Raw genomic sequence first — 15,605 nt, forward strand, 5'->3', positions numbered from 1 at the left:
AGGAGGGAATGGGGTCAACACGTTTATTTGCAAGTGATTTGTGACACCAGCAACTGGTTGGGAGTGTTTTTTGTTGGGCTTTTCTAAGGAAAAACAGGAGCCAGGTGAAAGATCCCAAAGGAGGGAGGTGGCTCAGGAGTGAGTGGAAATGGACACCAGTGGATCCTCAGTGACAGCAGTGCTTGTGCTGGGTGTGGGAATCCATAAAATCAGTGGGTTTTGGGAAAGCTGCAGAAGGCAGGCCTTGGAGGCAGCAGAACTGTGATTAGAGCTAATCAGCAGCCAAAAGATTGGTCAGCAGAAAAATTATGTAAAATGTAGAAAAGTAAGGACAAATAGAACAATGGTTTGTGTATTACAGCTTGTCTAGAATAACTCCCTAAGCTGCAGAAAATTTTATCTAGTGAGATATTAGGAAGTTGTAAGCTTAATAATGGAGCTCTGTGCCTTGTGTTTTAAGGCTTACAAGCAAGTATTGTATTTGAAATAAGCAAGCATTTTTTAACCAAAGGTACCTGTGCTTACAGTGGTTGGATGGAACTACTGTCAATGTGCTTTTGCTTTGTGTAATTGGTCGAAAAACTTTTAAAGTAAGTTGTAACATTAAGTTCTTGGTCTGCTGATGTCATCTTCCTATTGTCAAAACCATGTAATAAAGTTGATACTGGAAAATAAAACAGCTCAAGGCTGTTCCCTGCAGTCCCATCCCATTTGTGATTTGTGCACAGCCCCTGGCTGGTGATAGCTGGGCACTGCCACAGCCCAGGCTCTGCCTGCAAGAGGTTCAGGCTCTGCAGGGCTCTGCTGGAGACAGGAACATGCAACAGGGAAGGACAGAGGTGGCCAACAAGGTGACAAGAGGAAAGACAAGCTACAGCTTCAGGGAGAAGCCACTGATGTCCCCAGGCTGTGCTGTGCCCCGTGCTGGCATGAGCAGTGCCCTGTGCATGCTGCAACCCCTCCAGGCACACAGCCAGCCTCAGCTGCTCTTTACCTTGGCTGGGAAAACCATTCTCTGTCCTTTCAGCATCTGCTCTGGATGAATCCCAGGCCAAGGAGGCTCTAGACTGGCTCTAGAGTTGCCTCCTTCCTAGTGCAGGCAGAAAGGCAACTCAGCAGGGCTGGGCAGGAGCCCAGTGAAACCCTCCCACCCCCAGTCCTGCAGAACCGCTCCAGGTTGCAAGGCAAGTTGTTTTCCATTACCATCTGTATGGCAGATTATCTTTGTCAAGTGGGCAGTTTGCCTTATCTCTCTCTGAGTGATCACAATCACTCCTCCCTCGGGAGGGGACATCTGCTGATAACAGCTATTGAATGTCCCTGCATGGCTGATAAGAACTACAGCATCCCATTGGGAGATGTGAGCCCAGAGGGAGGAGCCAAGCATTCCTACCCGGATATAATCTGGAGATTCTGGAACACCAGCACGGCTTCTCCACTGGATTCCCCAGAGGAACAGCAGCTGCCTCTTCTTCCATTGGATCTTCAGAGGAAGAATACATCCTTCTCTACAGGATCCCTGCTCCAGCAGAACCACCCCTGACACTGCAGGAGGGCTGAGCCACAATTCCAATGGGACTGCCACCAACACCCTGACTCACAAGGTGTCAGGTTGGGTTCTGACTTTGTCAGTGTTGTTCTAGTGTATTGCATTGTTTATTTTATCCTTTATTTTCCTTCCCTATTAAAGAACTGTTATTTCCTGCTCCCATTTTTTTTTTTTTTTTTTGCCTGAGAGCCCCTTAATTTAAAATCTATAGCAATTGGGAGGGGTGGGGAGGGTTTACATTCTCCATTTCAGGGGAGGCTCCTGCCTTCCTCAGCAGACTCCTGTCTTTCCAAACCAAGACAAGAACAGACACCCAGGCCCTGATTCTCTGCTCTGACCTGATGGTAAATGGTGAAAGTGCTGCTGGAATTTGGTGTGGAACAGAAGCACGGCTGGGCTGGCTGGGTGAGTCTGCCTGAGCTCAGGGATGGCTTTGCAGGCATCACTCCCACTCCCTGTGATGGTTTTTGTTTCTACTGACTCTGACCCTCTTCAAGAATCTCCAAGGCCTGTTGAGTCACAAAATGTTCTTGCTGTCACCTCATTTCCAGCTTCATGGCTCTGCTGTCAGCAACACAGCACTTGGAAAGCTTCACAACCCTTCTGAAATGTCAATATGTGCTCCAGGGCAGCAGAGCCTAAAAAGCCATCAGTGCCTGTGGCTGCACAGCTCCTGGATGCATGGAGCAGCCCCTGGGATGCCAGGGAGGAAGGATCAGGGTCTGGTACCTTGTTTATCAGCTTTGCTGTGTTTGATCATTCTCCTTGCAGGGATTTGCAGCACGTGGAGGTGGAAAGGCCTCATGCAGAGGCACTGGCATGGCAGGCAGCCTCTCACCAGAGATCAGCACCTCTTGATTTGGATCCAGAACTGAGCTCAGCACGTAGAGAAAGGGGGTGGAACTAAGTCCTTTACCTTGGGGTCCCTGGAAACATTCCAGGTCAGGCTGGACAGGGTCCTAAACACCTGTCTGGTGAAGATATCCCTGCTCTAGTGCAGAGGGGCTGGGCTAGATGGACCTCCAAAGGTCCTTTCCCACCAAAACTATTCTAGGATAAGTTAAGGGGAAATTAAAAAAAAAAAAAAAAAAAAAAAAGTAACTTGGGTTATCTGACAAGGTCATTTTCTGGTGCAGAGAAATCAATCAAACACTTCTGTCCCTCCTGCCCTTAGTTGCAACCCATCAGGGATTTTTTTTGTGCATTCACACCACTCTATACCAGCAGCACCTGGCTCATTTGCCTCCCAGAAAAAAATTTTAAGCCCTTTCTCAACTGTCCGTATGGAGATAAAGAACTGCACTGACAAGAATTTATTTATTCCTGCAAGTAAAAGTGGTTTTGCTTTGAAAGGAACTGAAACACTGAGCCTCCTACCTTATCTTTCAGCTTCTCCATCCAGCTTCTCACTGAAAAATAAGGAAAAATAAAAGCTGCAATCATGTTGCTTCTATTAATTAGTAACAAATGATAGTGATAAGATTAAAATAGACAGCAATTCAATTGACAAGCTGATAAGGCTGAACATTAGATTTCCTATTTCTTCATTCATGAGAAAAAGCAAATGCAGCAAATCAACACAAGAAACTCTTGGAGTTGGCAGACAAGCAGCTCACCTTTGGCTGAGCAATTCCCATCTTCAGAGTGATTTAAAAAGGAAAATAAAAACCAGTATTTCAGGCTGTGGGTTTTTGACCATCACTTCTCATACACGCACCAGGGGGTCTGACCAGGAGAAAACCTTTCAGTGCAGTTATTTCCTTCCCCTGGCCTCCTCTATGTGGATATTCTGCCCTGTATTTTGTAAAGCCTGTAATGATGGCTAAAAATGTATTTTTCACTGCCTTTTATTGCCCTGCTTTTCTGGAATAGTCCCTGCCTGCTCTGGGAAGCCTCCAGAGGGCTGGGATGGCACTGGAGGGGCTGAATCACCAACCCAAGCATATTTGTACTGCCAGCACTGAGACTTTCTTCTCCTGACAGTTAAATAAAATATAAAATATGAAATATGACAGGTGGGAATTGAAACTGTGTAATGGCAGGTGCTTTGGGATGGAATATTCACTGATCTCAAAGAGCTGCAAGGGCTCAGCAGTGGGTGCAGGGGTCACAAACAGCACAGGGCTCTGGGTGTGTCTGCACTGCACCAAGGCAAAATACCCACAAGGATCCACCAGGATTTTAACAAATTCCTGCTCATAGGTAAGAGGCAATAAACAGTTAAATATTGGGGTTTTTGGGGGCACAGCAAGTGTGTTTTTTCAAGGATTCTCATCTCTCCAGGAGGACAATGCTAAAGGCACAGGGGACTCTTGGATGCAGCAATGTCCTTCTGAGGGATATTTCTTCCAGGGCATGTTAAATCCCAAATGCAACACAAAGTTTATGGATTTAGACCTGATCTCCAAGCCTGCTTTGTTATGAAACATCCCTTCAAAGCTTGAATTAGCAACATTAGTGTCAGCATCACTCAGAGCACCCTTTTGAAAGGGGGAGCCTTTCTCTGAGGGGGCACAGGAGGGCCAACAGCAAATGGCTATTTTATGTCTCAGATACAACACAAGTTCAAAGCCATTTGAATACTCCCTTTGAAGTGTTAGCAACATAACACCTTCAGAAGGATAACACCTAACAGAAGGATCCCAAATTAGCTAAAGGTGAACACCTGTGAAGGAGGCACAGGTGTGCTTATCTCTGATGGGGAGCTGAGCAAAAAAGATGAATTATCCAGGAGAGGGACACACACAGCACTAGAAGAGCACAAGAGGTCTTGTTTTATCTTGTTTTATCAGCTCTTCCCACCGTTAGTCCTGGCCTGCAGAGGCTAAGCCATACAGAACTCAGTTTATGAAGGTGCCACCACAATCCTCCTCTGCCAGCCCAAGCCTGCATGCCCTGGATTCACAGAATCACAGAATTTACAGAATCACTGGGTTGGGTTGGGAGACACCTTCAAAACCATTGAGTCCATCCCAGCCCCAACAGCTCAAGTCAGCCCTGGCACCCAGTGTCACATCCAGGCTTTGTTAAACACACCCAGGGATAGGGACTGCACCACCTCCCCAGGCAGCCATTCCAGAACTTTATCACCATTTCTTTTTCCTGATATCCAACCTGTATTTCCCCTGGTGCAGCTTGAGGGTGGATTCCCAGTGGAATCCCAGAGAGGAAGGACACCCCTGGCTGCCCTGGGCTGGGTTTCCAGGTGTGACAGTGCCAGGAGTGGTGACAGTGGCTCACACCCACAGGGCTTGGGGACAGCATCCCCACCTGCACCTGCAGGGCTCAGCTGGCCCAAACCCCAGCTGAGCACAGCACAAAGCCTATTTTTACACCTCTCCCACCCATTCCATGGGATCAGTGATCTCACCAATAGCTGACCCACTTTGCTGCAGCTGAACAACAATTGCAGCAGCAATTAACTCCAGAGTATTTCTGCCAAGGCAGAGGCAGGGCTGAGCTAAGAATATTCCATTACCTATTTTTAATGAACACAGATGATGGCTTTGTTCCCCTGTGCTCCACCAAGCAACAGCAGCACCCAGCAGCTCCATAGTACAAATCTTTATTTGCTGTTACACATTTGTTATTAAACCTAGCCTTGCTTGCAGCTGTGAGGTGCCATTGGAAATCAACCCAGGCCACAGGAAAAACAACCCAAGGTGATTCTCCCTGACCAGATGCCTCTCCAGTGGACGCTCTAATGCAGCCACAGCCTCTGACCTCTGCTAGAGGAAAATAGTGGCCCCAAATTAATGAGATTCAGGCAGGAGGTCAGAAACCCCTCAATGTCCTGGCAGGACTGCACTGGGAAGGAGCAGAGAGAGTGGAGCTGTGATGAAGATTGCAATGCAAGATGTTTTCTATTACCATCTGTATGGCAGTTGTCTTTTGTCAGTGGGCAGTTTGCCTTATCTCTCTCTTTGAGTGACCACAATCACTCCTCCCTCCAGGGAGACATCTGCTGATAACAGCTATTGAATGTCCCTGCATGGCTGATAAGAACTACAGCATCCCATTGGGAGATGTGAGCCCAGAGGGAGGAGCCAAACATTCCTACCCGGATATAATCTGGAGATTCTGGAACACCAGCACAGCTTCTGCACTGGATTCCCCAGAGGAACAGCAGCTGCCTCTTCTCCCACTGGATCTTCAGAGGAAGAATCCATCCTTCTCTACAGGATCCCTGCTCCAGCAGAACCACCCCTGACACTGCAGGAGGGCTGAGCCACAATTCCAACGGGACTGCTGCCAACAGCCTGACCAACAGGGTGTCAGGTTGGTTCTGACTCTGGCAGTGTTGTTCCAGTGTACTGCATTGTTTATTTTATCCTTTTATTTTTTTTCTTTTCCCTATTAAAGAACTGTTATTTCCTGCTCCCATATTTTTGCCTGAGAGCCCCTTAATTTAAAATTTACAGCAATTCAGAGGTGTGGGGAGGGTTTACATTCTCCATTTCAGGGAGGCTCCTGCCTTCCTCAGCAGACTCCTGTCTTTCCAAACCAAGACAAGCTGTCACAGCCAAGGTCCCAGCCCTAGCAGGCTGGGGCTAGGACAAGTCAGAGAGCACAGGGTTACCATGAATTACAAACACTTCTCATGTCACCAATGCACTGTTCTAGCAGCTGGCAGGAGATCACAAGCCCCTGTGTCACCAAAACTGAGCACTCATTGCTCCAGTGATTTGCCCCTCTGTGTGTGGATAGGAAACAGAGCATTATTTCAAGGCAGAATTGATATCTATGCTAAGCAGCTACCATCAATTAATTCTGGGCTTCAGACTCTAATTATGCAACAGAATCCATAATTAATATTCTGGCTTGGTCTTGGGAGAGGAAGGTTGTGGCTGGCACATTCCCATGAAAATGCAGCTCTCTCCAAGAACACCAGGTGACTTGCCAATGAGGGCAAGCAAATAATTAGTAAAAAATACTCTAGTCCATGTATTTTTCATCATCCCCTTTATTCCTCCTTTTTCTGATCACTGAACGTCCTGAAGAAATTCCAAGAGTCTCTCTGGGTGTGAATTACCAACAAGTGTCTGCAGTGCTGGCTCATCTTCCACAGCACTTCCAGGATGGTGACTGGGGCTGGTCCAAACTCTGCCTCAGCTTAATTTTGATCCCTTGGTTTCATGGGGAGCTAAGTAAGATGAGCGTGGAGCACTTCAGCAAATTACATACATAATCTGACATTTCCTCAGTGACTTATGTAATGTCTGCATCTCTGCAAATTAATTTTAAATAACATATAGCTTAAGATTAAGCCAGTCAGGAGCACAGAGGAGGAGCACACAGGTCTGGCAGTGGCCTCAGAGCAGCCCAGGATGGATTCATGTGCTATTTTTAGGCAGTTTTACCCAGCTTTCCCCTTCAAAATGTGCAGCCACATTATTATAAAATTCAGAAGCTCTGGTGCTGAAGAAGTGAGGCTCATTGGCAGAGGTCAGCAGCAGCCCATGGTGTCTGCCTGGCCCTTTTGGAGGGACCTGGGCAAAGGGACACTCATAATTCCCTGTGAGCAAAACCCCTCTGGGATCTCTGGCTCTGGCAATGCAGGCAGAGGCGCAGGAGGGGACAGCAGGTGACACCTGAGGGTACATGGCACTGGATGCCCAAAATCAGAAGGTGTGACAGTGTTCACAGGGGTCTTTGGATGAGGGAAGAGATGAGGATTTGACTCCATATTTCAGAAGGCTTGATTTATTATTTTATTATATATATTACATTAAAACTATACTAAAAGGAATAGAAGGAAAAGTTTCATCTCAGAAGGCTAGCTAAGCTAAGAATAGAAAGGACAAGAATGTTAAAAAAGGCAGCTGCCTCAGACTCTCTGTCCGAGCCAGCTGACTGTGATTGGCCATTAATTAGAAACAACCACATGAGACCAATCACAGATGCACCTGTTGCATTCCACAGCAGCAGATAACCGTTTTTTACATTTTGTTCCTGAGGCTTCTCAGCTTCTCAGGAAGAAAAAATCCCAATAAAAGGATTTTTACAAAAAGATGTCTGTGACAAGAAGGTGCTCTGAGGTCTCCCCAGAGCCTTCTCTTCTCCAGGATGAACACCTCCCTCTCTCCCAGCCTGTCTCCAGCGCTCAGAGCATCTCTGTGGTCTCCTCTGCACTCACTTGGGTCCAGATCCCTTTTTATGTTGAGCCTTCACTCCTGATCTCCCTCCCTGCTGCTGTTCCAAGGATTGTCCATCCCCAGACAAGTTCATTTTCATGTTCCAGGTCTCCTGTGCCCCCTCTGTCCTGGCAGCTGCAGGGGCTGGGTGCCAGAGCCTGGCTCTGCCTTTCAGCCTCACCCACCCCAAGGCACCCCCAAATCTCCCACCAAAGGCTTTTCCCTGCTTCCCTCCCCACCCTGCTCTGAAATCAGGAGCACAAGTCCTCAGGGCCTCTTGCTTTGCCAACTTTTAGTAATCCTAATTGCCTAATTATCCACTCCAATGCAATGATAAAGCTGCTTAATAATTCTGTTCCCTTCTCATTCATTCTCTCCCTTCCCAGATAAGAAAATGCAGAGACTTCTGGTGGAGATCTCAATCAATAATTCATGCCCCACTGCCATCAGTTGTGTCTCTCCCCCTCCCCTCTTGGATGCCCTGCTGCTTTGTCTTGTCGCTTTGGTTTCATCTAATCAGCTTGTTTTAATCATATCCTCCTTTTTAATCATCAGTTAAAGCAATTCTGGTTTTCCATGGCACATTATCACTCATCCCTGCAGATGTTGCCTGGTTTTCAAATCCAGCACTTACAGCTTCATTCCAGAACTCCATCCTGCTACTGATGGAGCTTCATCCATCACCTTTCCTTTCAAAAACTCTCTACCACGACCCCCAGACCAGGGATGGGGGATTCTCAACTTTGTCTCACCATCCTCACAGTCAAGAATTTTTTTCCTAATATCTACTCCAAATCTGCACTCTTTCAGCAAAGGAGAGCTGGTTAAAGTGCAGGAAATAAGGAAAAGATTGATTACTTTCAATCAGTCTGCATATACCAACCAACCTGCCCTGTTCCATTACAGATTTCATCCCTTTCTCTTGCAGGTTAAACTTTGTTTTTTTTCCCAAATGAGACTTGTGAGAACAATTTTGCAGAAATGCTTCGTGCTTCATCTGCTCAGCTCTGACAACTTAATGGCACAAGGGTGCATCTGCTCCTTTCCCTTAAAAAAGCACAATTTTCAATTTACTTACTAGCACAAATAAATAATAAAGAAAATGGCATCTGCCTGGAAGGCAGCATATTTTTAATTCCAGAACAACTACGCCTACCTGATGGGAATGTTGATGCATGAATTGCCCAACTGGAGAAGGCTTGAACAGCTGGATAATCAAACAAATGTCAATCTGACAATTACCATTTATGTTTTCAGATAAAAATTTTGCTTGGGTGAACTTTGAATTAACCCAGTGAACTTTAACAGCTACCATGGCACTGTCTGGTCCCTGAACTGCACCATCCACACCCTTTTCCCTGCCTCTCCAGCTGCAACCCAAGCCTGGTTGCGTGATGGTGCTCACAGGGGTTTTAGGATGAGGGAAGAGATGAGGATCTGACTCCATGTTTCAGAAGGCTGATTTATTGTTTTATAATATATATTACATTAAAACTATACTAAAAGAATAGAAGAAAGGATTTCATCAGAAGGCTAGCTAAGAATAGAATAGCAAAGAATGATAACAAAGGTTTGTGGCTCGGCTCTCTGTCTGAGCCAGCTGACTGTGATTGGCCATTAATTACAAACATACACATGAGACCAAACAATCACAGATGCACCTGTTGCATTCCACAGCAGCAGATAACCATTGTTTACATTTTGTTCCTGAGGCCTCTCAGCTTCTCAGGAGGAAAATCCTAAGGAAAGGATTTTCCATAAAAGATGTCTGTGACATGGTTGCAACTCAAGCCTGCCTGAAATCTCCTGGAAAAGAAATGGAGATGGGGGGAGAACTCAGCACACTCACCCAGAAAGCAGGAACTAAATTGGGCTTCCCAACTCCTTTCCTGCCCTATTGACACTCCTTTCCCCATGGCATTTGGTATGGCTCCTCCTTTTCCTTTTCCTTTTCCCTTGCACTTTTTAAGTCGTTTTCCACTTTATCTGCCCCTTGCTGAGGCTGGTAAAGGCACTGCCCTTGTGCCTTGGCATTTCTCTGTGAACTCACTTCTTCTGTGGGGCCTTCAGAACAAATATTGACATCTACACACCATTTGTTCCTCCCTCAGTGGCCCCAGACAGGCACAAGATGCTAAAGCCAAGCCAAGTTACAAACCTGCCATTATCCAAAAAGGCACCAGCAGGACGTTGCTGTGAACTGGCTGCCACAATTTGTTGTGTGATTAAATATTTACTGATCACACTGTGTTCAAAAGCTGTGTCTGCTCTGGGAGAGGAAAGGCAAACTTTGTTCATGGAAATGGCAACACCTCTGCTGGGATGAGCTTCTGCCTCACCCTGCCCTGGCTCAGCTCCTGGAGCAACACAGGGAGCTCAGGGGCTTCTTGTGTGCTGGAAATGCTCATGTTCACCAGCTGTGAGAGAAACACAGACTGGGCTGGGTTAAAGCGACCTTAAAGACAGGCTTGTTCCATCCCCACACCTTCCACCATCCCAGGTTGCTCCAAACCCCATCCAGCCTGGCCTTGGACACTTCCAGGGATCCAGGGGCAGCCACAGCTTCTCTGGGCACCCTGTGCCAGGGCCTCAGCACCCTCACAGCCAAGAATTCCTTCTCAAATCCCATCTAACCCTGCCCTCTGGCAGTGTGAAGCCATTCCCTGCGTCCTGTCACATCCTGCCCATGTCCAAAGTCCTTTTCCAGATCTCTTGGTGCCCCTTGAGGCCTTGGAAAGGGCTCTGAGCTCTCCCTGGAGGTTCCTCATCAAAGCTGTCTCCTGCTGAAAATGAAAAATCTTTCTTTACTCATGAGCCTTGACTTTGCAGCTTCAATAACCTTTTTAAGGTGGCATTTGTGTGCTGTTTATTTACACACCACTATCCAAATGGAACTACCTAGAAGCAGCAGCTGAAGAGCCAGGTTCTATGAAAGAATCCTTCCAGGCTTTTCCAGAGCACTGATACACACACACACACCTCCTCTTCCAGAGTTCTTCTGATCCCTGCACTCTCCATTCTAAAATTTTGCTGCACAATTTTTTTTTCCTCAGAGGTCTCCAGTAAAAAATTAATTGATGGTTTATTCTTCCCATTATTCATCCACTGGAGCAGGTGATGAATCAGCCGAAGTTTTCTTAAACAGTCTGGGACAAGCACCATGGAAAAAATCTTGGTCCAAAAAGTTAAAATTTGGTTAAGTTATCAAGAACTAGAACACAACAGAATATATATCTAACCAATTTAATGACTGGCATGGCTTGTGCAGAGTTGCAGGGCAATGCCTTGAGGGGACACATCACCCTTCCCCAGCAAGGGCTGTCAGGGCCAGGGTGGATGGGGCTTGGGGACACCTGGGCTGGTGGACGGTGTCCCTGGTCACCACCCTGCACAGGGCTGTGAACAGAGAGAGTCTTTGAGGCCACCTCCAGTCCCAACCATTCTGAAATTCCATTATCTCAACCCTTACTGGCTGATTTTTGGAGAAGCTTCGAGGTGCATTGCGATCCTTCGTTTGCAGATCCTTAATTTCCTGATTTGTACAGGAAATGACACTAGAGCAGCTGAGGATGTGGTCCTGGAAGAGAAATCCTTCCTCCTGCCAGCAGCAGGCTCTGTGTTGTGCTGTCAGTCTGCCCAAATCCCCGGGGGGATCAGAGGGAACCAACAGGTCTTGGAGGAAAACTGCACCACCCCATCCCAGCCACCAGAGCTGAGCCCCACAAACACTGTGGGGATCTCTATCCCTACACCAAGCCAATATTTTAGCTCTTTCTGGCACCAAATCCCCCTAAAATCACTGCTGGTTTTGAGGGATGGCTGGAGGGTTTGACCCTGTAAATTTACCCCAAGGTGGAATTTGGTCCCGTTCTATCTTTCAATGCCCATTTTTCTCCAAGCCTGTTTTCTGCTCCACAACCCAGCAGCCTCTCCCATACTCTGCTACAAGACTGGACAGATTCTGGCAAAGACAGGATAGATTTGTGCAAATTAAAATCTAAATGTCAGGTTGCAGTGATGGGAGGGGTGGAAAAGGTGGAAAAGCTGCAGGTGGAGAGCATCTCATCCTTCCCTCTGCTCCAAGAACACCTCATTCCAGCTGGAGGACAGCAGCAAAATGGTGGTGTGGCTGTTTTAATGGCTTGAGGGGCTACCTGGAACAGAGGCTGGGCAGAATATTTAATATTCCTTAAATATTCCTTATTTAAGGAATAAAGGAGGGATTTATTTAAAGGCCTTCAAAGGATTCACCTTGGGCAGTACAAGAGCCTGGCCAGGGCTACACCCAAGATGGACCCCAAGTCACGAGTTTTTACACTTTTATAAGTTTTGGTCCATTTCCACGTTGGGTTTAATTGTCCAATTCCAGCTCCAGTTTATGCAGTCCCAGTTTGCTCTCCTCAATTCTCTGTTATTTGCACTTTTTGGGGCTGAAGCTGCAATGGTGTCCTTGGTTCTAGGGCTGGAAAAGGATTGTTTTGTCTCAGTAACTGTGAGGAGAACTTGCTAACACTCCATATGAAGTTCAGAGTCACACTCTAAGGCAGTAGAGAATCTGGAAAATATGAAAGCCAAAACTTAAGGCATCAGTTATTTGATTAAATACCTTCCAAAGCTCCAGCTGAAGCCACATGGTACTCCCCTGTACTGAGAGGAGAGGGCATTTCTCATTGAGCCCCCTCTAAATACAAACCCCAGAGATCTTCCTGCCCTCCTGGCAGAGCTCATGGCCTTATCTACTTTAAAGGATCAGCAGCTACACTGCAAAATTTCTTTTTGTGCTTCAGTCTCTGTCTGATATTAATCAGGATCAGAAAAGATTCCTGGTTTGCTTTTTTTCCTTCCATAAAGAACAAAAGTAATTTTCAGAATCCCATTTTCTGGGGACACTGTATGAAGGATTTGCCAGCAGCAAGGGCTGAAATGGGGAATTTTCCATTTTTGTGTTTAAGAAAAAGGATATATTTTTCTTATTTCAAGTTTTGGCCTTTATTTCATCTGTCAAGATGCAGCACTCCCCATGAAATGACTTAAAGATCAATAAAGGACTAAATGGTTGGAAACAAAAATGATGGAGTTGACCTTTGAAGGAAAAAACAGGTATTAGACTGTGTTTTCAGCCAACAATTATTCCACTAATTAAACCACAAAGCCCTAAGCATCGATTAGGTGCTAAAAATAAGATCTGAATATCACAGAGACTCATTTTCCTTCAAATCCTTGGGAAGAGCAGCATTGCCCAGTGTCAGCCACAAAAGGAAAATGAACTTGCTTGTGTCTGCTAACAGGACAAGTCTTACCCCACGTTCCTCCTGCATCCAGAACTGAGCAACAATTCCCAGTGGGATTCTCTTGGGATCAAACTCCAAATGGAGCCTTAGAGTTCCTGACACCTGTCCCTGATTTTTTGTGTAATTGTGGGCAAGTAAATTGGTCTCTCATTCCATTTTCCATCCTTGCTATGGGAATATTAAAGAGAAAATAGATCACATCTAGTAGGTCAGTTGTGTTTCTTTTCCTTGTGTCGGAGCCTCTTCCTTCATAGTTTAATATCCCCTACTGTAACACCTCCAAATAACACAAATAATAAATCACAGTAAAATGGGGTTTTTTGGAAACAAATGTTCTTTAGGATGCCATTATTTTAAGCATCCTGTTCCACCCAGGAACCTCCACTATCCCAGGCTGCTCCAAGCTCCATCCAACCTGGCCTGGAACACTGCCATGGATCCAGGGACAGCCACTTCAAGCGTCTCTGAACTGGGATAAGTGGGACAAACCAGGAAATTCAGTGCCAACCAAAATGATGGATGGCTCTGCTGTCTTTTGTGCTGTGAGAGTGATGACAAGAAGATGCTGTCCAGAGGGATCTGGGCACCTGGAGCACTGCTGAGTGCTCTGGGAAAGTCACTTCATGTTTCTGAGTTGGCTCCCCAAGTGTAGAAGAGAGTTAAAAGGCATCAGCTGCCTTTGTGCAAGACCTGTTTGGATACTCTGACTTGCAGACCCCTCCCTGGAGCTGCTCAAGGGGGATAATTATTCATTTCTTCTATTTCTAAACATGCCAGTGCTTCGTGAGCATTGGAAAATGATAGTATCTTGTTTGCCATAAATGCAGTAATTATAGCTAAAACTCTTCATTTACATGGAAATGACAAACAACAAATTAGAATCAAGCATCTACAATTAGGGTAAAAAGCCACAGCAATTTGTTATTCTTTGCAAGAAATCATTTTTCACATCATTTACTGGGAAGGAGGTCTCATTATGTAATGATATTTAGCTCTTCAACTACTTTTCAGCTTTATTAATTGCACTCACAACAGTTCTCTAATATAAACAAACATCTTCATCTGCTGGCTGGGGATCCAGAGCTGACAGCACTGGCAGGATGTGGAAACCCAGAGAATATTTCTCTGTCTGCTCTGGGGTGTCCTGACCCACAGGGCAGCACTGACTGTGACTCTCATCCATGGAGAAAAGTTTCCTGAACTCCAGAATAGACTGGAATCCACAAAAATGTGAAATAGATTATAGAGAGCAGTGCAGGTCTGTCACTTGGTGAGAAATTGAGGTGTTGGGATTTTTAGTATGTTGTGGATGGAAGCAGGATGGAGGGCACAGGGTGTTGTCCTGGGTTTCTTTTTGCTCCTTCTTCTTCTTCCTTCTTCATGGGTTTGGGTGGCATTTTGTAATTGGGCAGAAAAGTCCCCATTGACTGATACTCTGATGGAAAATGGAACAAGAGATCAATTGGCCACAGTTACACAAGAAGTCAGGGACAGGTGTAAGGAACTTTAAGGCTCTATTTGGTGTTTGATCCCAAGAGAATCCCAGTGGGAATTGCTGCCCAGTTCTGGATGCAGGAGGAATGTGGGATAAGATTTGTCCTGTTAGCAACTGATCCTCTTTGGGATCGGTTATTGGGTTAAAAGTGGAAATAATCTAGTTTTTAATTGGATAGTTTAGTCTTAAACGACCTTGTAATAAGAGATTGTTGGCCATTTTGTGCCTTGCTGCTGAACTCACAGCAGTGAGACTGTTTTACTGATAAGAAATAACAAACACCTGAGCCCAAACATGAATTACTGTCTCAAGTGCCTCCAGTCCAGACCCAGAGAAACCAATAAGAGGATGTACCCAGCTCTGGGGTGTCCAGCACAGGAGGGACCAGTGGAAATGGGTCCAGAGGAGGCCACAAGATGCTCAGAGGGATGGAACCCCTGTGCTGTGGGGAAAGTCTGGGAGAGCTGGGGCTGCTCAGCCTGGAGAAGAAAAGCTTTGGGGTGACCTCATTGAAGGGAGCTGACAGCAGAGGTGGAGAGAGAATTTTTACAAGGACTAGAGGGACAGGACAAGGGGGAATGCCTTCAAACTGACAGAGAGCAGGGCTAAATTAGATATTGGGAAGGAATTCTTCCCTGTGAAGGAGGTGTGGCCCTGGCACAGGGTGCACACAGAAGCTGTGGCTGCCCCATCCCTGCCCTTCCAGGCCAGAGTTTTAGAGTTTAAGATATAGAAAAAAATAAAAGCAGTTACAAAGGTAAACAAGGAGTTTAGAATGCAGCACAGTAGGTTTGTGTGTCATGATTGACTAAGACACTTAAACTGTAACATGAGTCCATAAGATGAAATATTTAAGGATTGGGTCAAAAACATAAAGATCGTTGTTAGCAGTGTTTTATTGGTGAATAAATCCTTAAAAGGTCTTGTAACTAAGGGTCTTGTGACCTTCTGAGCCATGCAGTGAAGATGTGAGCTGAACTCACCCTTCCTGCCTATGTAGAAGATAAGAAAAATAAATCTCTTTGTCGAAAAAAACTCAAGAGGTCTCATCTCCAGCTCATTCAAAATTCCTTCAAAAACCCCCATAAATAAGCACTAGCTCTACCTCCACATCCCTCTGGTCTTGTACCACCAAC

The 15,605-nt window shown here is 45.9% G+C and overlaps 1 protein-coding gene across 2 annotated transcripts in view; it reads right to left on the minus strand.

The window, feature by feature from the left end:
* ARMH4 (armadillo like helical domain containing 4) overlaps positions 1-15,605 on the minus strand; it is a 61,747-nt gene that overhangs the window by 4,893 nt on the left and 41,249 nt on the right. For both annotated transcript variants that reach the window (XM_063159720.1, XM_063159719.1), the window contains exon 6: positions 2,927-2,958. In XM_063159720.1, coding sequence (XP_063015790.1) covers positions 2,927-2,958 — 32 coding nt within the window. The remainder of the gene's footprint in view (positions 1-2,926; positions 2,959-15,605) is intronic.

The sequence above is a fragment of the Melospiza melodia genome, chromosome 6 (assembly GCF_035770615.1).
Source record: "Melospiza melodia melodia isolate bMelMel2 chromosome 6, bMelMel2.pri, whole genome shotgun sequence".
Classification (NCBI taxonomy): Eukaryota; Metazoa; Chordata; class Aves; order Passeriformes; family Passerellidae; genus Melospiza; species Melospiza melodia.